This window comes from Pezoporus wallicus, unplaced genomic scaffold (assembly GCF_028554395.1).
Source record: "Pezoporus wallicus isolate ANWC-B61680 ecotype Strahan unplaced genomic scaffold, APGP_CSIRO_Pwel_v1 contig_4710, whole genome shotgun sequence".
Classification (NCBI taxonomy): domain Eukaryota; kingdom Metazoa; phylum Chordata; class Aves; order Psittaciformes; family Psittacidae; genus Pezoporus; species Pezoporus wallicus.
Window position 1 is genome coordinate 5,916,015 of NW_026640647.1, and position 26,626 is coordinate 5,942,640.

General features: G+C 42.1%; 1 protein-coding gene and 1 long non-coding RNA gene across 2 annotated transcripts in view; both read right to left on the reverse strand.

Moving 5' to 3' along the window:
- The window catches only part of CCNYL1 (cyclin Y like 1), a 33,242-nt gene extending 11,860 nt beyond the window's left edge, over positions 1-21,382 (reverse strand). The window contains exons 1-7 of the mRNA XM_057419768.1: positions 21,328-21,382; positions 18,851-18,907; positions 7,403-7,477; positions 4,943-4,977; positions 3,144-3,244; positions 1,666-1,701; positions 926-977 (exon numbers count right to left, since the gene is read on the reverse strand). Of these exons, the coding sequence (XP_057275751.1) occupies positions 926-977; positions 1,666-1,701; positions 3,144-3,244; positions 4,943-4,977; positions 7,403-7,477; positions 18,851-18,907; positions 21,328-21,382 (411 nt within the window). The remainder of the gene's footprint in view (positions 1-925; positions 978-1,665; positions 1,702-3,143; positions 3,245-4,942; positions 4,978-7,402; positions 7,478-18,850; positions 18,908-21,327) is intronic.
- A 1,208-nt stretch (positions 21,383-22,590) lies between these two features.
- On the reverse strand, positions 22,591-26,182 carry LOC130604915 (uncharacterized). Its single transcript, XR_008973558.1, has 2 exons — positions 25,553-26,182; positions 22,591-24,979 (listed from the first exon to the last, which is right to left on the reverse strand). It is a non-coding gene; the product is annotated as an uncharacterized LOC130604915 (long non-coding RNA).
- Positions 26,183-26,626: the final 444 nt, after the last annotated feature.

Consider the following 26,626-nt stretch of genomic DNA (forward strand, 5'->3'; position numbering starts at 1 on the left):
AGTCAAAACTGTTTTGGATCGGACTTCTCTCTTGAAGCACCACAGTCCATACAGGAACTCTTCCACACAGCTCTTCAGAAGTTGATCATTATTTTCAATGAGTAAAGAGTTGTATTTATTCAGTGTACAATTCCTAGCACAATGGGTCACACTTAGGGATGACACTCTAACAAACTTGGAATAACTGCTAAATCAGGGAGATACACCAAGCTGCATTCACTCAGGTAAGTCCCTCAGCAAACCCAATTTTTAAAGCCTAGAGCTTTGCTAAATTAATTCCAAATGAGAAACAACGTAAATGGTTCTGCAGGACAGTCATTAAGCTGGTAGTGCTCAAACTGGACACTTTACTCTTAAGCTTGCCTTGTGTTATGAGGTTTTGCATCTTAAAGACTGCCTTAAAAGGTGTACCAGTACCAGTCACATTAGACTGTACCAGCTTTAACATTTTGCTTTCAGCCTTTTTAAAGACCAAACTCACTGTCTCCTACTTGGCAAGATGCTTCATGGACTATGTTCTCCCGTTTGCAGTCATTTAAAAGGTTAGGCACATTAACCACGTCTTCCTAAATAAATAGGAAAGACTTTTAATTGAAGTAGTGTTGAAGAGGGGAAGAAAGTACTCAGACAAGAAAGTCTGGATACAAAATATGCAAGACTCATCAGGTGCTTGCTTTCTGTTTATATTCCAAAACATAGAAAACCAAATTTACTTTGCAACATTCAGAAAAACCTGCTCATGATCTAGGTGGTATCAACAGTCCAGAGAACACTGTTTGCACTGTGTATTACATACACAGATACAATTTAAGATCTATTTGATTGCAACCTAGTGCCAAGACATTTTCGACTTAAACAATACAAATCCAAGATGTTAAAAACTACGTGTGTTGATACACATTCAGAGGATCAAAAAGTTACTTACTGTGAGAGGATGAGACTTTTCATCAAAAATATCCAATGATCTGTCAGAATCTCTACAAAGTAAAAATCTCTGGTTTAGCAACAGGAATTATTTGGTAATGCTATGCCCCACTACAAAGTATTATTCATTAAAGTGGATAAAGAGATACACTTCATAGTTCAACTTTTCCTGTAATATGATATGAAGTTAACTTGTAGTTTTGCAAAGCATTTAATGATGAGATCTTAGAGCTGAATATGTAAGAAGCTAAATAATGAATAGCTATCCATGTTCTCAGATTATGCTTGGTACAGTTCTCACTTAAAATACAAAAACGGCCTCAATAATGGCATTTACTTCAAAAAGGCAGCTGTAATTTTGAAGCATACACTGTAACTAGCTATAATGGCAAGGGTTATTTGTGCATGGGACTGAGTGTTCATTCACACATCAATACTGATCTATCCCTCTGTATTCAGGAAAAACTAAACAAAGTCCAAACGCTGATTTGTGGTGAATTAAGTGTATTTTCTGTGCTCCCCCTGTTTTGTCTTTTTAGGCTTCATTCTCAATGCAGTGTTGTGCCACTGGATGGGTGTATTACTGACCCTTCTATATCAGCTGAAGAGGGGGTACAAAGAGGAAGCAGATACTACATGAAGTGCAAGATTTTTCAACTAGCTGTTACTGAAGTGACCGAGACCATATCACCCCTGGCTCAAAAAGAAAGTTGTATTTCAGAGAAAAAAAAGCTCACTTACCTGTTCTTTATATGGTAGAATATTGCTAATGTTACACTAAAAAAGAAGAAAGAGAAAAAAAAAGACTTAAAGCATATTCCGTGCACGTTATTTCACTGAATGTTCAGAATCCATTACGTACTGGCTTACTCTCACATTCATTTACCTGCCTGAAGGGAAGCTGGCCAAATTAAATTTGCTAGCCAAACTGCTCTTACATTCATTGTACAGATACTTGTGCCACAAAATAAATGTTATGCCACATTTTAAACATACACCTTCATTGCCTGATGAAACGTAAAAGGCAACGTTTATTGGAAATGTGGACTATTCACAACTAAAATACAATAGAAGTTCTGTTTGGTGTTACATGCATGACTGTAGAGATTCTGCTAATGTTTTAACTCTGCATCCTGGCTGTCTATTTTAGGCACTGTCTAAAAAATAGGGCAAATAATAAAGATGATACTATGCCAACATAATCCAAGAAGGAAAGAACAACAGATCTCGGTCTCTGCTGAGTCACGTAAGGCAACAGATTCCATATTGATGCTTATCTAATGTGGCCAAATTTCACATTCTTTACTGGCAGTGACAACAGGAACACGGCCATCACAGGAATCCATCATAGGCAAGCTCTGATCTGTTACCAGCTGTAGACCACTTTGAAACGGCACAAGCACCATCTTTTAAGCACTTTCTTCTCTAGAACAGGAGTGACACGCTAGATACCTTTGTTTGAAATCAAATTTTAAAGCTACAAATCAACTCAGACATTTCCAAACTTTACTAAACTGTTACAACAGCAAAGCTTTCTGGGCCTGAAGCTACTTTTCTTTCTTTCCCTTCAAGCACAGTAAATTTCTCTTCTCAGTTCTTGGCTGTTATTGTCTATGCACAAAGAACTGACTCTGTGGTACCCAGAACAACAGGGCAAACAGCCATTTCCACTGGGGAACCAAGAAGACTAATCAATTATCAAACTCACTTACGTAAAATAACTGATACACAAAGAACAAGTAGAATGCCTACAACTAAAACCAGCAACATACCGTTATCCACAACTAGAGGGCAGGCTAATACCACTGGCAAGTAGCAAATACAGGCCTGCAAACTTTTCTGGCAACTCCATACAAAATCCATTTAAAGTTTTCCCAGATTGAGAGTTTCTGGATTTGGCTTTCAGTGCAAAGCCCTTGGGCTCCCCACCCCAACATACACTTTTAAACCCCAAAATGCTGACACTTCTGCACTGCCTCAGATTCTCAAGTGCACAGTAACTACTTTTAAATACAACAGTAGGTTAGCTCTGTAACTAAAATAAGCAGTCATCATTAACCAGACCTCTATACCCCTTCCGTGACCAACCTGAATAACCAGTGCTGTGCTCCTCTGATTCAAGTGTGCAACTGGCTTTAGAACAGATAAGACCACCATAAAATCCCAAATAAACCTTGCAATGTTACTCAGCCCTTTCTTGATGACAAAGTGGCTCTTACCACTTTATTGTGCTTCTAAGGTTAGGTTGACTGACGGTGCTGTCATCTATAAATATTGTTGAGCATGAGCTGTACTTTTTTGTAAGCTGCCCAGGAGAAACCTTAGGAAAAAAGAAAGAGAACAGAAATACATTCAAGGACAGGGATTCTGTAAGCTTTGGTTTACCACACTGAACACTGGCTTTACAGCTCAAATAGTTACGGCATAGGAGGTCTTTGTAGATGACTGCTCCTGCTATGTAAGCTACTCTATAGCCATCAAGCTCCTGAGGATACCCTTTGTGCAAGATGGGTTTATAAATATCCCTTGTAATAAATATACAACATGATGGCTTTAGATAAGTAGTTTTCAGAAAAAATAGCTGCAGCTAAAGAAGTAAGTCCATCAATTTTCTCAGTTCTCCTCCATGCCATTCTTGCAGTTCAAGTCTGTTTTCCCTCCCATGATGTACTTTTAGATTTCCCTGTGACTCCTTTATCATCAATCTCCCTGTTTTATATCCTATACCTTTATATTTTCTGGTTATCCAGTATTGTTCCATGTAAAGGTAATTTTGCATTTGGGATTTTGTCTTGTTGTATTTCAGTTAAAAACCCCAAACAACCAAACTTCTTTACTTGTGTCTTGTTTAGTGCCTGCAATCTGGAAACAAAGTAATACTACGACCCTTACTTTCACCGTTCAGAACTAGCAGTACGTGCCATCATCTACTCTAATCCTGTAAATTTTGTACTGTAAGAAAGCTTCCTATAGAACACTAAGTCAGGCTTCCCTGCGCACTTTTAGCAAATGCCTTGCACTAGAGCTAGGACATCATAATTGAGGGAGGATTTTAATCAAGCAGTTCATGATTTGTTAGTTTTTGCCAGCATCTTTTTAAATCCCTCGCCCAAAACCTTGAAAGTCTTCCAAATGAAAATGTTGGCACCCTTTATCCAGCAATGGCTGCCTGGGAATATTTCCCATTCCAGCTGAAGTTTGCCAGCAAAAACAATACAATCACATTTCACTGGGTGCTGGCAGACTAAAGCTGGAACTGAAATAGAAAGAAAAGGAATAAAAAATAGGATCCACCTATATAATCATACTAAATATAACAGACTCGAAATATTATCTTACCAGTAACTCATCAGTAGGTACTTTTGCGAGGCAGCATTTTTTAAGCTTTGTGTTATTAACTTCTGTTTTTATCTTTACTAGTCAATAATTTCTTATGAACTTATTAATGACATTGCACCTTCTTTGTGGGTTGGTTTTCTTTTTTGGGGGGTTTTCTTTTGCAAATGAAGTGTCAAAACCAGCTAATATTTGCAGAGAAAGCTTAGAGCATGTTTCAGATTTTAAAACCGACAGATTATCTTTTGTTTATCATGCTGATGGTGATGTTTGTTCATCATCCTCGCTTCATGCTGGATACATTCCTCACAGTAACTCCTACAGTGATGCTCAAGCAGCAAGTCATTTGAGACTTGTCACCTTAGGTGAGAAATTAATCCAGTTTAATTTGCTTTAAGTAGGCAGTTTGACTTGTATTTCTCTTTTACTGTTATGAAATGCTCAAGACTGATACAACAAAAAAAATGCAGTTTTATTCTTTTGATGTCATCCATTCTGTGCTCTGTGATACTGTGCCTGTTTGTTTACTTCTTACAGACAAAGATAATTCAGTTTTATCTTGCTATGGAGAATTTGGAACATGTGTAGGACCATGTATGAAGAAATACCACATCTGTTTCTTGAATCTGTCCCAGTATGCTAACACCATCTATATAGCACATTAAGAATCTGTTTTACTTACATGATTGATGTGGTTACTCTTCCTCTTCTCTCGCACTAGAAAGAGGGAGAAAGAATGTGAACTGAAAGGTTTTTTAAATACAGTTCCAATTTACATTCAATAAAGCCATTCTATTAACCTAGTCTTCTTAAGTACACGAGTACTAGAAGTTTCAAATTTGACTCCAGGTGTCTGGAAAAGCAGTTTGAGGAAAAAACCCTAAGTTTTATCAAGCTAGTTAATTACATGCTACCTCCAACTATCTACGTGTACATTTAAGAACTACTTCTACCCATCCCACTAAGGGAAAAATATCAGGTTTGAAGAGATGCTCTGCATCATGAAAAACTGGATGATTTCAGGTAGTTCAAATAGACACTTCAACATCCAACAGCAAACACCTATCAATCAGAAGTAAAAACATCACACACTGAATCTGCCAGAGACACAAGGAGGAAGTGAGGTGCCCAGCGTTATATACATGTGTTCTCACTCCTCCTATTACACAGCAAAGGGTAAAAAACCTATTTCATTCTACAGAAGATGCTGGCACAAGCTATGCCTATTCATCATATAAACACAACCATGTTATCTGGTAATTGTAAACTGTGTCAGCTTTTCAAAAAGACTGTAAGGTGTAACTTCCAGCTGTAACAGGGAGGTTTGCCCAGGGAGGTTGTGAATGCTCCATCTCTGGTAGTGTTCAAGGCCAGGTTGGACGAAGCCTTGGATGACATGGTTTAGTGTGAGGTGTCCCTGCCCATGGCAGGGGGGTTGGAACTTGATGATCTTAAGGTCCTTTCCAACCTTAACTATTCTATGATTCTAACAGTAGAAGTAAAACAGTGCTGTTAAAGGAAAGTGGAAGTTGCACACATGCAGAAAGCTATACAAATGTGACCAGCCTGGACAGGTGACTGCTCTGAAGTTTTGATCTCAGATCATTACCACCTGTTAGCAGGACATGTTCTCTTACATACTTAGGAAAATTAACTATTGGAACAGAGTATCCAACATTATTCTTTTTTGCATAAATGAAAACTCATAATCCTGGTAACACCTCAGTGAGAGGGAACTTACCTATATTAATTCTACTACTTCTATGGAAGGTTAACTAGAGAATATTCAGTGAAATTTGAAAATAAATTCTTCTGCCTGACTTGTTCATAAATATAACCTCTAAAAATCAATTCATCCAACTAATACAAGCTTCAGAGAACAGTTTAATAGGTAACATCTCACCTAGCAGACCATTTTTCTACATGAACACAAGTGCATACATTCCAATGCACTATATTTGAAGAATCTGAATCATGTTTGAAAGCAATACTACCCCCAAGAAGGATATTCATGTAGTCTGAATGTTACTTGCAGTGAGGCTATCGGGCTGCACTGTAAAGCTGCACTACAAACTCAACAACCATGTCAACTTGCTAACTGCAACTTAAACAGCACTTATCTAGGAGGTGCTTGAAATGTGCACATCAGATTCTCTGTTTGAAGATGGACCTTAGAGGCCTCAAGGAAAGAGGCCTAAAATTTCTTTGATATCACCTCTTTCTGGAGAATCGTGCTAGTGCTTATTTCCAGTTCTCACAGATTATCTGAGCATTGTGAACGTTATACCACTGACAATTTTACTACTTGCCATAAGACTGAAGAGCAGGACTGCAACTGACAGACCTGTCAAAATGATTCTATTTTTCTGGGGCAAAGCTATGCCAAGGTGGAAGATGCTCTGCGGCTTTCCACAACACGCCCAATCTCAAATGCAGCACTGTCTTAGAAAAACAGCTTAGAAAAAACTTCTCCAAGAACCAACTGTAAGAGGACCAGAAGCATTTTAAATAATAATCTTAAACTCCTTTTCAACTGCAACTTCAAAATTTACTATTGTCACAACTCTTTTTTACTTGTGCAATACGGAAATGCCTCCACTTTTCGACAGCACTTGGGAACATGCAAGCTACAGCAACCGTTCAACACTTACTTTTATCAAGTAAACAAGGGAGCTACAAAGTAACTGAAAATCCCAACACATCCATGTCATTAAAACCAAGATTCAAGAATAATTATGTTAACTGGAACTGTTCAAATGGTTTAAAACAACATAGTCAAAAGCAACTGATACAGACTGATGGCTTAGGATTATTATTCCTTACAGAAAACCGTCCTTGATTTTTTTATATATGTGTGTATATATATATATTTAATTTAAAGCTTGAAGATTGAATTACACTGGTGAAGAAAGCCTTGCTCCTTCAGACTGCTAGGATCCAGAATTTGAGTGTTCAGAAGAACAAGTGATTGTGAGTGTTGAGTAAAGCAGCCTACAAACATATTGCTGTGTAAACACACAAATTATTAATCCCTATGCCTTGAAAGAACTGAAGTAATGTAAGTGTTGGAGCTGTATAATTAAAATAAACAGTTATTTTTCCAGGTTTTCTCCTGCCTTTTTTTAAATTGGAAAAAGCTTACCATCTGTTTGAGACTTGCTCAGGAAAATTGTGCTTGCTCTGGGATGATCAGATGGATTAGATTCCAAGGCTAAATCTGAAACAGAAAGGACAAAAGAACAGAGAGACCTTTAACAGAAGATGATTACGGCAACGTTTCCCACCCAGCCTTAAAACACTCAAGCACAGTGATGGAGACAAGATCAGAAATACTCAGAATGGACTGTCTCTCTAAAGAGAAACCTTACTTTTGTCACGATAAATAAAAATCTGACATTTCCCTCTCTGAATAAAAAACCCTGTGGACTTAGTCCTACTGCCATGAGGCTGTGAAGCATCCCATGGTTTCCATCATAACAAAATCTGTAAAGAAAGACTGCAGAAAACAACATATATCTTCAAAAGTCAGTATGCACCCCTCTATGTTAGGGTGATTGAGTGTGGAGCCTGTGCTCAGTAGAGGGCAGAAAGTGAGAACTTTATCAAGAGCATAATTTCAGGGGGAGGGAAAAAGAAGACACTGCTGATCTTTCACTCTGTGCTGTAAGTACCCCACATGGACACAAACAATCTCTGTGGTCTTATAAAAGAACCTAATAAGTAACTTTTACAGCACTGATAAATATCAAAACATGGATCTTGCGCTATTCTGTTCTTCTGGAATTTCACATAAAACCCTGTACAGCTAATATAACGCTCTGAAGAACAAAATGATTGCTTTAATCCTTTGCCACAATGAACCAGTGATGACATTAGACGAGGATATGTTACTCCCTTAGATTGAGATGGGAGTGATCACTGAAGTTTGTTGATGAAACTGTAAACATCATGATGAAATTTTGAGCTGCATTTTGACGGCAGAAACAGCTGTTCTGAGGAAGTCATGCTACAGACACACTGACTCATGTGAACACATCAACATAATAATCAAGTACTGTGATACTGTGCATCCTGGAAAGGGCAAATTCACATCCATTTATGATGAACTAGATGAGCTTAAGGTCCTTCCCAACCCTAACCATTCTATGATTTGTCATTCTCATCTTCCTGTGTGCTACTTATGCCATGCTGGCCATAAAAGCATGCAAGCTCACAAACTCGCACGTTAGTGTTTCAAGGTCACTGGTATGCCAGTGCTGTTGCCAAACCCTCAAAAATCATCTCAGATTCACCATCAACTTTTCATAATTAAAAAAAAAAAATCTTAAAGAGGTTTTTATGCACTCAACCAACAGAAGCAGTTAAATAGTAGCCACAGCATGCACAAACTCTTGGTGCTGGAAGTCTTAACCATGCGAGTTTTGTGGTACTGCACCTAACACACAGCACAGCCACAGCCCTTGTGCATCAGCAGGTGAATGTAAATGCAGAAGTACATGTGTCCCCAAGACTTCTCATTCCAGATTCCCACCAGAGCAAAACACTGGTATCCAGACCTCTATGTTTTCCAAGTACTTACAACATCACTGATCTCAGTGTAGCAGTATTGCTCTGACACTGGTCCAGAATGCAGACCAGTGTGATTTTGAATCTCTACTGTGTAAGTAAGGGAGCCAATGTCTATTCAGGAACACAAATATTGTTCAACCAGGAATTTCCTCTAAAAGCAGACCACCTAAAGCAGTTTTTAGAAGCTAACTTACAAAACCAGTATTCCTATTTTCACCATAATGTGCTCATTCATTGCACAAAGTGAACCGATTCTTGAATTTAATCGCATAGTTAGAATGTAAGAAGTCCTGGTTTAGAAGCCCAAGAACAGAATCTGCCTCACAGCTGATACCTGAAGTACCACTAATACACATTTGATTCTCTGGAGAGAAAAAATAAATCCAGCACACAATGGAATGTCACAGCGGCACATTTAATCACTGCTTGCAATGTCTCAACAACATAATGCAACTGTTTGTTGCATTTGTCCACAATGTTGACAAGTCCCAAACTTGTCACAATGTTGACAAGTTTCTTACACCGATTTAACAAAATCACTTTCAAGACACAATAGAGAGACCAACTCTAGTTCCTAATGCGAACACTCTATTTAAAACAAATAAAGAAACCCCAATGAACTTAGGCACAGACCAGGCAATCACTAATAATGGCAAACATTAATCAACTTTCTAGGTTTGAGAAAGGAGTGATTCAGAAACTGAAGTATTTTGCTCGTCTACCAAATAACTTAAGTACCATCAGCAGGCAGAACAGGACTGCAATATGCAGATTTCAAATACAGATGATTATTAGCACATTTATATGCAAACAGGGCAAACAATTCAGAATTTATTTATAGTTCAGCAGCTACTTTGAGAATAACTGGATGTTAGGTTAGAAAGGACCTCAGGTGGTCTCCAGTTCAACCTCTTGCTGAAAACAAGGTCAGCTACTAAGTAGAACTAGGTTGCTCAAGGCTTTACCCAGTTGAGTTTTGTAAGCCTCCAATGAGGGTCCACACAGCCCAGATCACCTTTCCCACCAATGGGTACTAATGCCTACAGAGCTATGGGACTCACTATGGAATGACAGGGAAGAGCAAGTAGGATTGTATGAGACTTGTGTGATATTCAGGGGAAGGCAGCAAGGAAGATTAGGAAGGAAGAGGCACAGGAGAACAGAGGAAAAAGAACTACGGAATTCAGTAACTCTTAACACAGGACTTCGTGTTCCTCCAAGACACTGCACAGCCCCCAGTACAAAATCCCACAAGTGATCAAGACCAACTGTACGTCTTGCAAGTGACTGAAGAAAGGAAAGATGCATTTAGCAGAGCACCTCCCTGTAGCTTTCACCTTCTAAGCAGCCAGAGAATTTTAACCATCCTTTCTGCCCTCTTCTCACTGGACAATGCTTTTTTCCAAGTGGTGGAGAAATCAGTTGTATGATTTGCTCTTCCTAAACTGTTAGTGCTGCCCATGGAATACCAAAAAGCAACAGCAACACAGATGATGAAGGAAGCATAAAGCAAGAGGCTGGTAAGAACACGAGAAGAGGCAAAATGTAATGGGAAACTTGGCAAAATAAAACCCAGAGGAAGAGATAAATGTGTCTGCAAACAATCTGACTCACAACCAAGCATAACTCCTAATACTTCACTGTTGTAGCATTTACAAGCCCAACCCAAGATATCTGGCCCTGAAAATAATGGTAAGCCTTGATTAGGAGCTATGTCAGAAGATACAGGACAGAAAGCTCAAGCAACACATAAAGTCATCAGAGAAAGAAAGCAGCATGGTATGCCCCAGGATGAACAGAAATAACTGGAATTAAAACATGAAGAATCAGGAATGACAGAAGCAACAGGATGATACAAAAAGCAAAAAAAAACCAAGACCAAAACATTTTCTTTCCAGGGCCTATCAACTCAAAAGAAGTCAAAACACATTCTCTATCAGAGACTCAGTGATAAAGAGGTGAGAAAGATTCCCACCAGAAATTAAGTCTATGGGAGCAGCACAGTAGTGCTGCAGTGCTACAATGGCCCTCCTGCTCGCTCTGGGAGGTGTGTATTAACACCAGCCTTCCCTCTTATTTCCCTGCATCTCTCAGTGCCGTGGTACTACCAAGCTTGTGTGATCAACCCTGTCTCCAGCCGGAGCAGAGATGCCTGACGTTACTTCCCTCTCTCAACACTGATTCTCAAGAATGCCTTGCAGCTTGCTTGCCCTTCAGACAATCTCAGCTACCTCTGCTGCTGCTGTGCTCTCCATGTGCTGATGAGAGCACACAGTTCCCCACGGGACGGACCGTATTACTTTGAAAAGCAAATCTCTGCCCCCAGCTCAAGATCTTATGTCCTTTCCTCAACACAAGATCTGCATCAAGGCTCTACTTTTACTCATCTATGCAATGTCAGACACGTGTGGCTTTTAGGAATTCATAAAGCTAGCTACTTACCTACTGTTTTACACACCTCCACGGGTGATTTCTAACTATTAAGAACACATTTTACACACTGCATCGTGCTACATATATTGTCTCGTTAATAAAGCTGACAGTCAAAGACGTCACTGTTATTAAGTAGCAGCCCTTTGACGATTTCACTACTTTAGAACACTAAAATACTGCACTTCTTTAATAGGTTTAGCTCCATCCTCTGCTTTACCAGCCAGCAGTAACGTTTTGATACAGCATATATTTAAAGCATTAAATCATAATATTATCTCTTCCTGTAAACAGAGTTCCCTTGCTCAGTGGGATACTAGCTTTCATTAATGTCTGAGCTTCTGTCATATTTCATTACCTTACAGTGTGAAAGATGTGAGTTACTTAACACTCCCAATAAAGATTATGAAACAAATGAGACGAACAAATTTGCCAACACATTTCAGAAAGTCTGTTATTCCTACCTTCTTATAAAATTATTTGTCCTTTAAATTGTTATTCTATTTCTACCCCCCTAAACATTCCCAAAAGTTACAGTTCTGGTTTCTGAATTCTGTGTTTACTCCTCACCAGCCACCTCGAACTCACCACAGAGCCCAGCACACAGAGGTTGTTTTCCATTTGCCTTCTCCTGTTATGTCCTCAGCTACACACAGGTTAGTCTGTTCTTTAAATGTTCCACTGGTGGCTCCTTCCCCAGATTTGGACAGAATGAAAGCACTCTGATCTCCCGATTATTCATCTTCAACAAAACACATCTCTCTTCCAGAATGGGACAGACTCAAAAGATACAAAACTTGCTCTGTTTTCATAACTAATACAAGCAAATCTGAATACGTAAAGGACTTGGATCTGTTGCATAACAAAGTGCTTTCAAACACAACTGGTTCTCAGAAAGGAACTCTATTTTAAGGGAAAACCTTGGTGAAAACAATCTCAGCCAACACTTGCATGTGCACAGGTCCCTTAAAAACACTCCTCCCTAACTCCCTGGAGGAAATCTAGTCTATTTAAAAAGAAAACAACGAAAACCAACCCGCACAGTTGGCCTTTGTTCACAGAAAGGCAGAATTGTTGAGCCTTGAAGAGACCTCTTGAGATCACCTAAGTCCAGCCCCCTGCTCCAGCGGGGTCTGTCCAGAACTGTGTCAGTCAGGTTTTGGACATCTCCACAGACAGAGACTTCACAACCTCCCTGGGCAACCTCTGCCAGTGTTTGACCTCCCTCATTGTTAAATGATCACTTTTAAAGATCCTGACTTCACACAATTCACAGAAGAATTTTCTTAAGCCATTTAAAATCTGACAGCTGTACTTTATGGAACTGCTGTGATAACAGCAGTACCATTATCAATACCCAGCATGTATCTATGTGCACTGTGATGTTTTAGAAGGCTGCAGAACTTACTTCAGTATACAATACAACAAGCTTTCTTAATTAAGAAGGACTTACTTGTCCTTTTACACCACTTGTCCTTAGTTGGAAGCTGACATAATAAACATTTCAAATTCACTCTTAAAATCAGAAAAATTTAGAAAACAAAAGTGCAGACCATCTATTAAATACTGTGGGCTAGCCAGGGTTTCAGTTAAGTTATGTGGTTTAAAAAAATCAATAGAGGATCCTGCATTTCTTAAAGCGGAGGAGGGTCCACACCACTATCATGGTGCAAATCCCTCAATTCACAGCCCCTGTTGGGGAAACATGGTAGAGAAATCTGTTCCACCATACAGAATACCTAGTTTCCCTGGGTCTGAAGGAAGTTGGGTAGGCTTACATGTGTTTCACGATGTACCCACCAGGGTTTTAACCACTTCTACACATTTTAGCCAGGCAGAACAGCAGGACGTCAGGAGTGCCCCAAATTTCACAGTGAAAGCAGAACCAGTTAAAAGGGAGGAAAACCAGATGCTCCTGGGATTTCATCTCGGAACTAGAAGGAAAACAGTAGTTCACAAGGTAGATCTTAGGAGTTACTGATATTTTGCTAGAGATGTGTTTCTGTACTGCATTTAATGTAGGCCCATTCAAAAAGACAAGGAGAAAGAATAAGTTACATGCTGTCTGCTTTTTATTCCCCATACAGATCTTAACACGCAACACAATTCACTACCATTAGAAGCTAAAAGTAGAACACCACTGCTCTAATTTTTTAATTGATATGCCAAACCAGAAGTTTCTAACTGTACACATGAAAGATCAAACAAGTTTTATAATCCTAGATTCATGCTGATAACTGCAAGTTATTCCCGTAACAACTCCTCACACGCTCTTTGCACCTCGTGTCTGCAGGTAACCAGAACAAGATGCACTGTACTGTGTGCTAAGTGTTATATGCCACCTGGTGGGACTGGAATGTGTTTTTTCTCCCCTTCGAATTGCTCATGTTAATGCAAAATTCAAATGAAGTTTCGGCTTTTAGGAAAGTAACAGTGCCATCAAGTTTTGTGCCCACTTAGGCACAAGCTCAGTCGCTCTTCACAGTGGCTTTGTGGAATCCCAGCTTACCTGCAGCTTGTTCTAGAAAAGAAAAACAACTATCTGCATAACAAAACATGTCCAACAGTTTTACAGAAAAGCTTTTTTTGGTCTTTGAAAGAAGCTGACATTCAGCAGTTTATTATCCGAGTCTGGCTGACATGTTTGATAACAAGCCAGTGTTACTTTTCTCACTGGAATAAACCCCAGCAACCATGCTTGACTACTCCAATTACTTGAGAACCTTACAGAACTCCACACACAAGCAAAGCTGTGCTAAACACACACAGTTCATCAAACGCTGCAGAACACTACCTGCTTGACAGTGGGATTTTTGCATAAGCTGTTGAGGTAAACCTGATATTTACATGCCCTGCAAGTATGATCTTCAATTTTATCCATCTGGCTTTACTACACATTTAAACAAATAGCACCGAGCTTTTAAAGCAAGCTGCATCCTCGTCTGTCCCTTCAAGTCGAAACATCCAGAGTTTTCTCCTGAAAACACTATTTTCTGGTGAGTGAAATAAAAGTGCACATTCAAACTTCAGCCGTAATGAAGAAAAAACAAACAGATTTAAAAATCTCAACATGAGCTTGTTGGCAAGGATCTACAGATCCAGCATATGGATTCCTAATGTTAAGTTGAATTTTCCTCCTGCCTCCCAGAGTCACTTCTTCCTACATATGTGGAAGAAACATTGTCAGAAACCTCACTTTAATGTGTGATGTGAATTTGGGAGGAGCAGGTTTTTGTGTTTTGTTGGCTCATTCCCCTGTTAGTCAGCTTTTCAGTATGACCTCACCACACAGATCACACTTGAGACAACAGATACCCTGAGCCACAAAGCTGCTGTTGCTTTACAGCTACCCTGACTGGTTGGAGGGAAAAGAGAAAGTGTCCTAAAGAAAGCCTGACAAAGAAAGGATGCTAGAGGTTAATTACATGGAAACAGTTTAATAAAAAAAACTCAGGATGGAAATTAATTCAGTTTCCTTAGTTCCACAGGTTTCATCAAAGCATGTTCAACACTACTTAATAACTGCAGTACACAGGCAACTTGAAGCTTGCCCTTTCAGCATGGCACAGCCTCTAGAGAGGGGACTGGAAAAAGAAAAGAAGGTGCAAAAAGCTTCTTGAAGTTATTCTAGGCACTAGTCTGAGCCTGTTCAGGTAAACCTCACTTATCTCAGTCTCTGTTAACCTTCCTCTTCAAAGCCTCCTTCCACTTGTTTTCCCATCTAACCTCTGTGATGACCACATCCCACTCAGCACCCCGTTTGTCATTCCCTCTTATTCCTGGTTGCCTTTTCCCTTGTTCTCCAACCCCCTGCCCACCCTCTAGTTTTCCAGGTGAAGGTACAAATTCATTTTGTCCCACCAGTTCAGTAAGCCAACAATCTTCCCCTTGGTTCATGTAAATCAGGCAAAGCCCTGCTTAAAATTGTGAACTCAGTAAACAGCAGTGGTGGAGGGATGTTTTCAAGTACAAGCGAGAAAAGTCTGCCAAGCAAGGCCATGTTCTAGTTTTATCCAAGGATCAAAGCATTTATGAAAAGTTAAATCTATGTTTAAACATGGGGACAGACAAGAAAGTGTCAGCCAAAAGAAGCTCTCCCCCAAACAACCATGAACAGAGTATCGCATGAAAAAAAAACAAGGCCAAATAAAGATTAGCAGACACACATTTCAGGGGGAAACACCAAAACAACAAAAAAGAAGCCACTCCAGCAACCAGCACACCCCAAATAGCACGTTAAGATCAAAGAGCTGCCATTTCTAAAACTAGACAGGAAAGCCTTTTGGTCAGTTCAAACTGCTACGGACTGTTGCTTGCCCACTGGAAGAAGGAACAGGTACTGCACAGCTGAACAGTCAACCATCAGTTCAAGTTCATTTCAGCTTTTAACATTAGCACTACGCATGAACCTACGTGGGGAAAAACTATAATTTTCAAAGTTATATTTATTCCAGTTTACATAATACAACTTGGCTTAGCACATCATACCACAAATACAGGCTTATTCCTCATTCTGGAAAAGCATGCATTGAACAGGTTACGGCTCAGGATCTTGAGAACCATAAAATACAAAGTCATCCTTTAAATTCTGTCTTAGCAGTGGATCTGGCAATCCCTTCCCATTTGAATTAACTTGTGTTGAAACATTACACTTTCACAGTGTGTTTTATCTCCATTCCACTTACCACTCCTTTTTTTGTCATACATAAATACCACTTCATAACCTCCCCATTTTAAGATGGTGAGATTTTTCTTGTTTAATTCTGATCTGATACAGACAATATAAGTGGTGCTGACTGGAAAGCAGTGCCTGTTAAGTAGTGTGCTGGAGAAGCTGCAGCATAATCCTCATTTAAGAGCGTAGACCTGCAAGGACTACATTCCGCTTGCCAAGAAAAAGCAAGACAAAACATTACAAAACAAAAAGTCCAAGGCTAAGTTGGTAACTTCTGCATTCCTGACTCAACCAAAACACTCAATTTTAGCAAAACAAGTGCAAGAGCATTAAGACTGACTTAAGAACAACAAACAAAGATAAAAATTTAAGGAATGAAGCATCTCCATCACATTTGGATGCTAGCTTTCTGATATATTTAGCTGTGTTCTTAGAAACTCCCAGAACTGAGCGAGCAGCATTGAACAAAAATAGCCAAGATGATTTTGACTTTTTTTCCCTGTAGCTTTCTCTCTTTTCCCCCTGCCAAAGCACTCAAGAAAAGGCCTGTAAGTAGGTTCCCAGCCTTACATTATGGACAAGATTGGCATCTTAGCTAACCTATGATATTATACACTAGTAAGTTACAGAAGTAATCAAATGAAACTGCTGGACTACTTAACACTAATGCAGACAGCTTGCACAGTTTGGCTATGCTGACAGCTTTTACATCCCAGAGTTAAGAGGGATAAGTTTAGCTATCTGGTATATGCAAGCACTGCATTTACAGCTTTATTATTTTCACAGAAGGTTTTAAATTAAACAGATAGCAGTATCACCTAAAAAGTCATCACAGTGTCTGTTTCATAACATTTGATTTCAGGCTTTGCAAATTACGCTTTTTACGTTTTGAAGTTAACTGCTTCCATCCTACCGAAGTAGAGCTTTGTAACATTCAAAAATGAACACAAGAAGCTTTACTCCTCATATTAACCACATGGAATTGGATTTCCATAAAGATACCAAGCTTGGATACTTTCTGCAGCCCTGAACAGTCATATCAATTGGAAAACTGTAGACAAATAGCATCAATCATCTGTAGCAGATCTCCTTCTGAGCCATGCAGCAGTGGACCACGTACCACTGTAAAACTGATCTTTAACATCATCTAAAACACGTACTACTTACGCAGTTCTAATTTTAGGATTACCTCCTGCCTCAAGACTAAAGTTTCCATAGCCACAAAAGTAAAACCTGTGACAGACAGCTACTATCTTACTCTTGGACTATGCACCATTATCCACGTCTGCAAATTCAAAGTATGAAATACTTCCCTATTTCAAGGCCAGTCCTGAAATCTGGATGAACTCACAGTTAAGCCTGGTTACTCAGATTCAAACAAATACAACCCTTATTCCTGAGCAGATGTATTTAACTTGGGCATTTTTGCTTGAGTTACCAGAATTTTTGGAGCTCAGCTCCTCCTCCCTTAAAAAGCATGGGAAAGCTGAGAGGTTTCTGCAACATCTCGCAAAAATACAGTTTTGTTTCTCCTAGACGGCAAATACAATTTCTCCTACTGCTGTACTGCACAGCTGTCTCAAAGCAGATCCAAGGGGCTGAGCGTTCCGTCTCGTTTCTGTAACAGCTGCACCATATGGTGCTGTGCAGATCCTCGCAAGTTTAATAACTCCATTTCTGAAAGGTTCCTCATTCTTTGGCAGCCAGTTTCTCTCCCTGATAAGAAAAATCTTTTTCCTAAGTTCAAGATGAGTATGGAGGGTCCATGAATTCTCACTGTATACCTTGTACATTAAAGATGTCAGACAGGCTACCTTTTTTTCAACTGAATACATTTCATATAGGTGCGGTTATAATTACGAAAACGAACAGCAAGAAGCTTGTTAATTAAACCGAGTTTTGAATATCATATGCTATTACACTGTGCTGTGCGCTTATGGTATCATGTGCGCATACAGAGACAGACGGGAGCACCACAAACCTGTTACATGCTGTCCCTGTAACTATCACTGCAGCACAACCCTGCCAGCTCTTCAGAGGCATGTCTCAAAAGGAGACGCGTTACACAGCAAGTGCGTGTGACACCACTGCTCCAGGTAGAACTGGAAGGAATCTGAACACGGACTTTCCCATGAGCTCAAGGAAAACAAACTGGGAACACCGAGAGCTGCACCACAAGGAATGTCGGTGTAATGAGTCCACAGCTGTAACTGAGCACTCCGCATAGCTAGATTACAAATTACCCACGTCCAGCCACAATGATGTCATACGAACACAATCTCTGTAATTCTTAATTCCCTTACTCCCCACACACCCTCTTCCTTCCTCCTGTTCAACAGAGGCTGAAAATGCAGCAGCTTTTGCTAACTGCCTGAGCGTTACGACTGAGTCACGGCTGCATAGTTAAGGAGTAACAAGCAGCCAGACTTCCACCTCAGACGGGAGCACAAGGGGCTCTGCCATGGCTCTTTCGGGTTCCCCGCGGGCGGGGTGCGACCAGCGGGGCAGCCAAGGACCCGGCAGCGCAGCACCGGGCAGGGGGAACCGTCCGCTCCTCCGCCAGGTTACTCGTTCAGCGGCCGCGCCGCTCACTTCGGGCAGAGGTCCCGGACGCGGAGCCGGTTTACGCACCGTCGGCGGCACTCGGCGGCGCGCCCGCAGGAAACCCCGGCGCTGTCAGCGCGGTGACAGCCGCGGGGAACTTTGCTTGGGGCGCGGCGCGGGCCGGCCGGCGGCAGGGCCGCTCCCCCGCGGGGGGCTCACCGGACCGCTCGTTCCCCCCCGCCACCGGGACAAAAGGGGCGCGTCCCGGGCCGGGAACTGTCGCTCCCCGGGGGCACCACGGGGACAGCCGCCGGCGGGGCAGGGATGCAGCGCCCGGCGCTGCCCGCCCGCCCGCCGGGCCCCACCGCTCACCATCCGGGAACTCCCGGTCGCTGATATGCTGGAGGTGGGGGCCTCCACGTGGTGCAGCTGCGGCGTTAAAGTATGGTAGCGCTATAATAACAAGAGAATGGTTTGGGTTGGAAAGGACCCTGAGATCATCCAGCTCCAACCCCCTGCCACGGGCACGGACACCTCACACTAAACCTTGTCACTCTATGAAGGCATTAAAAAATAATAACAAAAAGCAATAATATGGTATAATAAACCAGACACGTGTATAAATAAATAATAATACTAGCAGTACCCTGCCTGCATGCTGTGTGTTGCCTCCACAGTGCTTATGTACAGCAGTCCAGGGAAGCTCAGTGCAGGATGTAGGCAGCCGTGCTGCTGCACTTGTTAGTTTAAAAGGCTGTTTGTGATCACACTGGCTCTTTACACCACCTAGCAGAGGTTTTCAAGAGCTCCTGGGTTGCTCTGGGGTGTTTTGCCCGCCTGTCCCCATGCATCCTAAGTGGGCAGCCTGTGCTTCCAGGTTCCAGGATGGGCTGGGGCCGCAGCAGCCACCTGGGAGCTCTGTGATCAACTCTGATAACTTTAAGTACTTAAAAGGGGCCTGTAAGAAAGTTGGGGTGAGACATTTTAGCAGAGTCTGTTGTGACAGGATGAGGGGTGATGGTTTTAAACTAAAACAGGGCAGATTCCGGCTGGACGTGAGGAAGAATTTTTTTACAATGAGGGTGGTAAAACCCTGGCACAGGTTGCCCAGAGATGTCATGGATGCTCCATCCCTGCAGACATTCAAGGCCAGTCTGCATGTGGTTCTGAGCAACCTTATGCAGTTGAGGATGTGGCTGCTCGTTGCAGGGGGGTTGCACTAGGTGAGCTTTGAAGGTCCCTTCCAACCTGTTCTATGATTCTGCGATTTCATGACTTCAATGTCCCTCAAAGCAGTTGAGCATAAGCAATGCCGCTCGCTTATGGCTTACATTTGCTGCTCTGTGCGTTACCTGCATGCAGCCTGGGGATGAAACATTACATGTGGCCGCTGGGATTCCTGGGACTGTATAGAGAGCCTCCAGCACTGCTGCATTTTTGCTTGGTGAATCTTGGCTACCTGAGAGCTGCTCAGAGGACTGGAATGCTCAGATACACTCCAGGGAAGACAGATTAAAGGGCAAGATACCCAAAGGAGTCAGAGGCCCTGATAAACATGAACATAGGTCATTCTGCAATGGATCACCTCACTATCGCTACAGAAATTTAACTCTGGCTCCTGATAAGAAGAATGGCTCTGCAGAAGACTTAAGAACACACAAAGTATTACAAAACACTGCTATCATGCTGGCAGCTGTTCCAGAGATAGGTGGGCTTGGGGTTTTGCTCCATTTTGTAGGACAAATCCTAACATTGGCTCTCTCATGTGATTATGAGCACAGTTTTCGGACAAAACCATGGGTGGTTTCTTTGAAGGGAGGCAGTCACAGGTGCTGCATTTCTAGAATCTGTACAGCTTAATCCCAGGCACAATAAAGGGAAGAACTAAATGATTTATAATCTTCTATGAGGATTACTCCTTCAGACTGGTGAATTATACTTTCCCACTTCTGGCAAGTTCTCTAAACTGCGCTAGCTAAGCCTCTCTACACGCTGCTGACAGTCTGTAAAGCCTTGTTACTCCAGAGAAATCTGACCTCGCTGTGGATTACACGAGGGCCTCAGAGGAGATTTGCTTTCAGTGCTTTTTGAACCACTTCAGCCCAGCGTCCCTCCACAGCCTCTGTACTCTGCGTGGAACAAAGCTGTAGGACAGCGGGTCCTGCTCCCAGGTGTAGGAAGGATGGGACTTAACCATCCATCAGGACAGGAGACTCGCTTGAGTCAGGGAGGGAGAAAAGGGGCTTCATGCCAAACAGCCATGCAGAAGCCTGTGTTTTCTTCCCTCTGGCACTGCATCCGCTGATGTTTGGTGAGGATGGTGGGGAAGAGAAGAAAGGTGAAGAGTCAGTGTGGTTTAGTGAAGTAATTAATTCTCAAGCAGGAATAAGAGCTGGCTTGCATGGCACTATTTAATACAAACTGGGGTAATTTACCCTCTTGCCCCAGAAAAGCAGTTCCCTTACTTTTTTCACATGACTAGCTCTATGTTAAGAGTGGCAGTGCCTGAGCAAGCTGCACTCCTGCTGTACTCTGACCTTGTCCAGTGGCTCAACGCCGGCAGAGGAGAGCCTGCTCCATGTGGAGCGATGACAGGAATCACAGGCAAATTGGCACATCTCAGCCACACAGCCGTGATGCTGAGCATCCCATTCCTTATACTGTGTCCATCCTGTTCCCTGCAGCTGCACCAGCACATACGTTGGTGCTGCCTGTCTGTGGTGGAGCCGGGACCTCTGCTAAGCCTGTGCTTTGGAGCAGCCTCAGGGAGCCCATTGCCAAAGCTGTGGTTTTGGGCAGTGGAAAATCCTTGTTTAAGGATGCAGAAGCAGTGAGCATGAGTGGCTTACCAGGCAGCCGAGGGCCAGGGCCCAGCCGTTGAAGGCAGTAGCCAAAACGCCACATAATTGTCCCAATAGATGAAAAATGCTGGGAACGTGGAGTGGCTGGAGTATGCGACGTGGCTCTTTGCTATGTGGGCATGAAGGTTTTAGCTCTTCTGTGTTCCACAGGCTGAAGTTTCCCATGGGTCTCATACTTGTTCTCAGTGTGTAATGCTGCAAAGGGGAAGAGAGAAGGGCTGCTCTTCCCCCACGCTAGCGCTGTTGTGCAGCATCAGGGTTTATACAAACATGCAGAGGGAGGAAAGAAGTCAGTCTGCTTCCCTGTGCAGCCTTATTCATGTAGGTCTTAAGCAAGAGGAAGCTGACTTTAATCCCTGGAAATCACAGAAACAGCAAACTGTCCCACCTCCCCGTCATTCCAGAAGAATTTAAGCTTCCGCTTCCACATACCTCAGTACACCACTGAAGAGTATTTTTCCATATCCGTGCATGTTTGCCTGTAGCTGCAGCAATGAGGAATATTCATTCCCCCCTCCATTTTGGCAAATGAACTCTTAAAATCTTAATACTGGTCTGATTTATCAGGATGATATGACAAAACCTGTTGCTGTGCATATTTTCTGCAGAACCAGGTGATCCTGTTAATAGGAAAAGCCTGAGCAACACCCTGCAGAGATGAAACACATTATCTTTTATTCATGTAGCTTAGCACTCTATTGACTTACTGCTCCAGCAATATCCTGAATACCATCTATCATGATTTACTACTAGTCCTGTTTCTCTTCCTGTTTTCCATCTTGTCTTCCTACTGTTTTGCTTGATTTACCCTACTGAATCATCAGACAGCTTCCATTATAAAGGAATCAATTACTTTGATGTACAATGGGCAGCACACACCTAGTTCCACATTTTCCATAAGCAGGGTTTTTGGATGGCAGATCTTGGCAATATCAAATACATAAGCTGAAAATAGCTTAGTACAGACCATTGGGATTCAGCCCCTTTTTCCTGCTGCTCCAGGAAGAGAGGTCTGAGCCACGGGACCCTCAGTTGCTGCCCTTCTCTCAGAGCAGGGCACCCATTGGGCAGCACGCCCTCTCACAGATACCAAATACTGTGCTTTTACATAACCTGTTGCACTGAACTGTTTTCCAGTCTTCCAGAAGTGTTTCCCATTAGTTGCAGCATTCACCCCCCTCCTGGTTCCAGGGCTGTCCTGGTTCCCCAGGGCTGCGGCCAGGGAAGGGCAATTCCCAATGCAGATGATGGTGCAAGGGAGGTGGGTCAGTTTTATTGAGCTCTCCTGATTACAGGGCTGTCCCATAAAGATTACTAACTCCTGTTGCAGAGTAGCAATAAGATTGTCCCAGGTAACAGGGGAGAACTAGTGCTATTCCCAGGGAGGAGCAGAGGGTTACACTGGGAAGCAACAGTCCCACTGATGGCACCGCATGTCGTTTCTGCACCTTGCTTGGGAAGGACACTCCAGCTTCAAGTTGTAATGGGTGAAAACTGCCACAAAAGAGACTTGCAATTGATGGAAGTGTGTTTCATGGGTGTATTTGCTTGTTCTCTTTGAGCCAATGGCAGGCACTTGGGAAGAGGCCTGATCACAAGCTATGGCCTATTTGGAATGGGGCTTGAACCTGCATGTTTGCAGACAAAATTCAAACAAATCAGAAAGAACTCGTGTCATCCTCTGCACTGGGCAAACACTTCTTAAGATGGTGAAAGCTTTTTATTATGGGATGAGAACACAGTTTATCGCTCAGCTTTAAAAGCATGCAGTATTTGTAGTTTGGATTAGTGCTGAGCATTCATGCTCAATTAGCCTGATAGGGACTATGTTTAGTTTTATTTGAACACTGCCTTGGCGCTGCATTTGATTAGGATAGCGCAGGCAACGAGGGCACAGACCAAAGTCCTGGAGTTTAGGCAGGTGTGAGCCTCGAATGAAGGCATTCTGGGCTTTTTTAGTTTTTTCTCTTTTCCTGTTTCAGTTGCAGGTGACACCTAACAGGTTTCAGTCACTTAAGGGAAAGAAGGATCAGCACAAGGGTCGGAGTAACATCATTAGTGTCCTTACGTCTGTTCCTCACAAGCATCCTGCATCTTTCTCCCAGGGAGCAGAGAGGAGCAGAGTAGCTTTTGGCTTGTTCTGGCATTGTAGGTTTGCTTTCTTTTGATTTCAACCTGAATCTTGATTTTATGAAGATAAAAAGTAATTCTCAAAGAAAATGTGACCTACATGTAACCTACAAAGTAATAGCTCAAAGGTACTGACTGCCGAATGGATGCCAACATGTGTTAATGCTAGCACAGATGGGAGTTTATAAATTTGGTACTTAGTGTCACTATTCCCTGAAGAGAGCAAGTTTGTCATACAGCCTTCATTCCTCCACCATGGGATGGCTCATGTTTAACATCTAATAATGCATGGTGGGGAGAGAGTGTGTTTGCTTGAATTTTCACAACACAGAAAGCAACTTTTCAAACTGTGGGAACCGAGTCACAATTTAAGCCCTCTGGGGAAGCTGCTGTAATTGTAAGGAGAACTCCACACAGACCGTAAGGAAAGCCAGGCAGGACCCTGAAACAAAACCGAAGTCAGGTTGTGATGACAGCTGAAGGAGGAGCAACCTTTATGTCTGAGATGCAGAGATGGAAAAGACCCATGATTTATTCTGAAATACAAAGGACCAGATTAAGTCCTGATGTGCATCTAAGGAAGTCAAAGGAGCTATACCAGCAAGGAACTGTATCCCTGCCAGCTACTGACTGCAGCTTCTGGGCTGTAAGCTTAAGTAGATGTATAATTATTTGAAGGGTGCATAATAACTGAAGACTGCCAGGCTTGACAGGACTAATGTTAGTGCTACCAGCTGTGTTTTGGCTTGTGGGCTTACAGGGGAAGATAATTGTCTCTTTACTTGGCCTGTTTGCCCTGTACATGTAAGCCGCTGTCTGCTTGTGTTCAAAGAAGCTCCACTTCTCAGACAAGTCTTTACATTTCCTGTGATGGTTACTTGCAGGTAGATTTGTGCATTTTTTTATTTAACCCCCTCCCTGAAAGCTTAGAATTTACATTCATAAACACACAACCCTGTAGTCCCTTGCTTCATAATGCAAAACCAGGCCTCCCTTCATCCGTGAGCAGTATCCCTGAGAGGAGATGTCTGAAACCATAGTTACCAGCTCCTAACTGAATAACAACTCTTGAAAAATTCCCAAATCCAAGGGAATTTTTCTTCTTGACTACACCAACTGCAACATGAAGCGGAGTCTCCTAACATGCTAGGAATGAAATTGCACGATTTTCCACAACCATCCAGCTTCACAGTCACCATCAGTCCCAGAAATGGAGAGTAGCTCCTTGCAAATGTTCAGTTGTGCTTCACTAGACCAAGAATCTTAAATCCTGTAAATTCTGCTGTTATCTGCACCTTGACTTAGGGCTGTACATGCCTCTCCAAGGCCATGTGCATCCTTGCTTGTCTGCAGGGCGATAACACCAGCTCTGTGATGTGTTGCGTTCAATTCCTCTCTTCTTAGAAAGTGTCCCAGCTGTGGGAGAAGGAGTGCTTTCTGATCTTCCTCTGAAGCAGCCTATGGATAACTTGGAGAAGAGCCAGGACTTTGTCTTTTCCTGGAAATGTAGCTGCAGGAAGAATGAATCACCAGGTTGAACCTGTATAACCAGCTGCAAACAAAAGCTCAGACTTCTGTGTCTCACTGTTACAAATAATGGGGGGAAAAATAGGCATCCTGTTTTGAAATCCACCACCAGCTGACAGGACAAAAATACTGCATGCCTGATCGTCTTTTGAAGCTGATAAGTAACATAAGACTATGGCCATTTAAGGGAAAAAGCTTGAAGCAAAACAATAGTTAGGGAAATAGTAAATCCGAATGTTTTGGAGGAAACAGAATAACCAGTGAGGTTGTTCAGAACACACAAGATGGAGTTTTAGTAGCCCTACATTTTCATGCTTTAAAATCTTCTGTACTACCCTTGGCTAGTAGTGAGTCATGCAAATCAGGGCCAGGAGCCTCTGTTTCATAGCATAAGGAGACTGCAGTGCTCGTGTCATTGATTAAATCCGTCCTTTGCCTCTGCAGCAACCTAAGATGTCATTACAGGCAATGCAGAGGCTTCTTGCTAGCATGCGAGCATCTGGATCACTGCAGGGATACCAACAGCACAGACATGTGGGAGTTAATGTTTCTTTACCTTAGCTTCTCTTTTCTGATCCAACTTCATTTTGTTTTAAGGCAAAATAAAACCAGCTTCACAGTTATCAAAGGCTAAGGTAGAGTTAATGGAGACTTAGTTCCTGAGGAGAGAATTTGAGATGGGCTGAAGCCAAGAAAAATAGAAGCCTGCAAAGATGTACTTTGTATGCTCTTGGACAGAAGGTTGGCAGAACTACTGTTCTGATGTACCAAGCGTTAGAAACTGCAGGTCATGGGTATAAATTTCCTATGAGGAAAAGGAAAATACTTTCCAGTATTTTAACACAAACATTAATATGAGTGTGTAACTTCATTCAGAAGCACCAAATTGCATGCATAAGCCCTGCAGTAAGTTTGTTTAGGGTAAACTTCTAAAGGTTTAATTCCAACCCTGGGACACCAAAGCCTGCAAGGCGGCTCCTGAGGAGCCCTTTCTGTTAGCTTTGAAATTGCTTAGGCTTGACTTTTCCTCCTCATCCATTGTCTTTCTTTCTAAGGAGCAGAAAAGAGAAACACTGCCAATACCATTGCAAATAACACTAAAATCTCCATGTTTTTCTAAACTTGGATCTTCATGGTTTTAAAAAGATAAGCTCTGCATTGAGGCAGATGCTTTTGTATCTATATGAATGCTGTAGCTGTTGTTTGCCTGTCTATATAATTGCTTTTAAATTGTTTTAATTTAGCTGTTGTTAACAAGTTTTAAATTAATACAGTGCATTGCTTGCACTGTAATTTCCCCTCCAATTATCTAACATGGCTCCTATAAAGCAAATCTGGCCACCTAACGTTAAGCCTGTAGAGCCACAATCAGACCCCATCCACACTCAGTGTTTTGCAGCATTTTTCCCCTCCCCAGTATCCCACATGCACATGCCAGACACACAAGTTACCCTGGAATGCAACCACCTGCAAGGAGCACAGAAGCTGCTGGGAGAGGAGGGCAATCAGAGCACCGTGCTGCCATTTCCACACCTCTGCCCTGTGCCCACAGTTCCCACAGTAGAAACGCTGGAGCAGCCCTGCCCAGTGTGCAGTGATGCCTGTTCATGCATCTGTCTCCCTGCAGCGA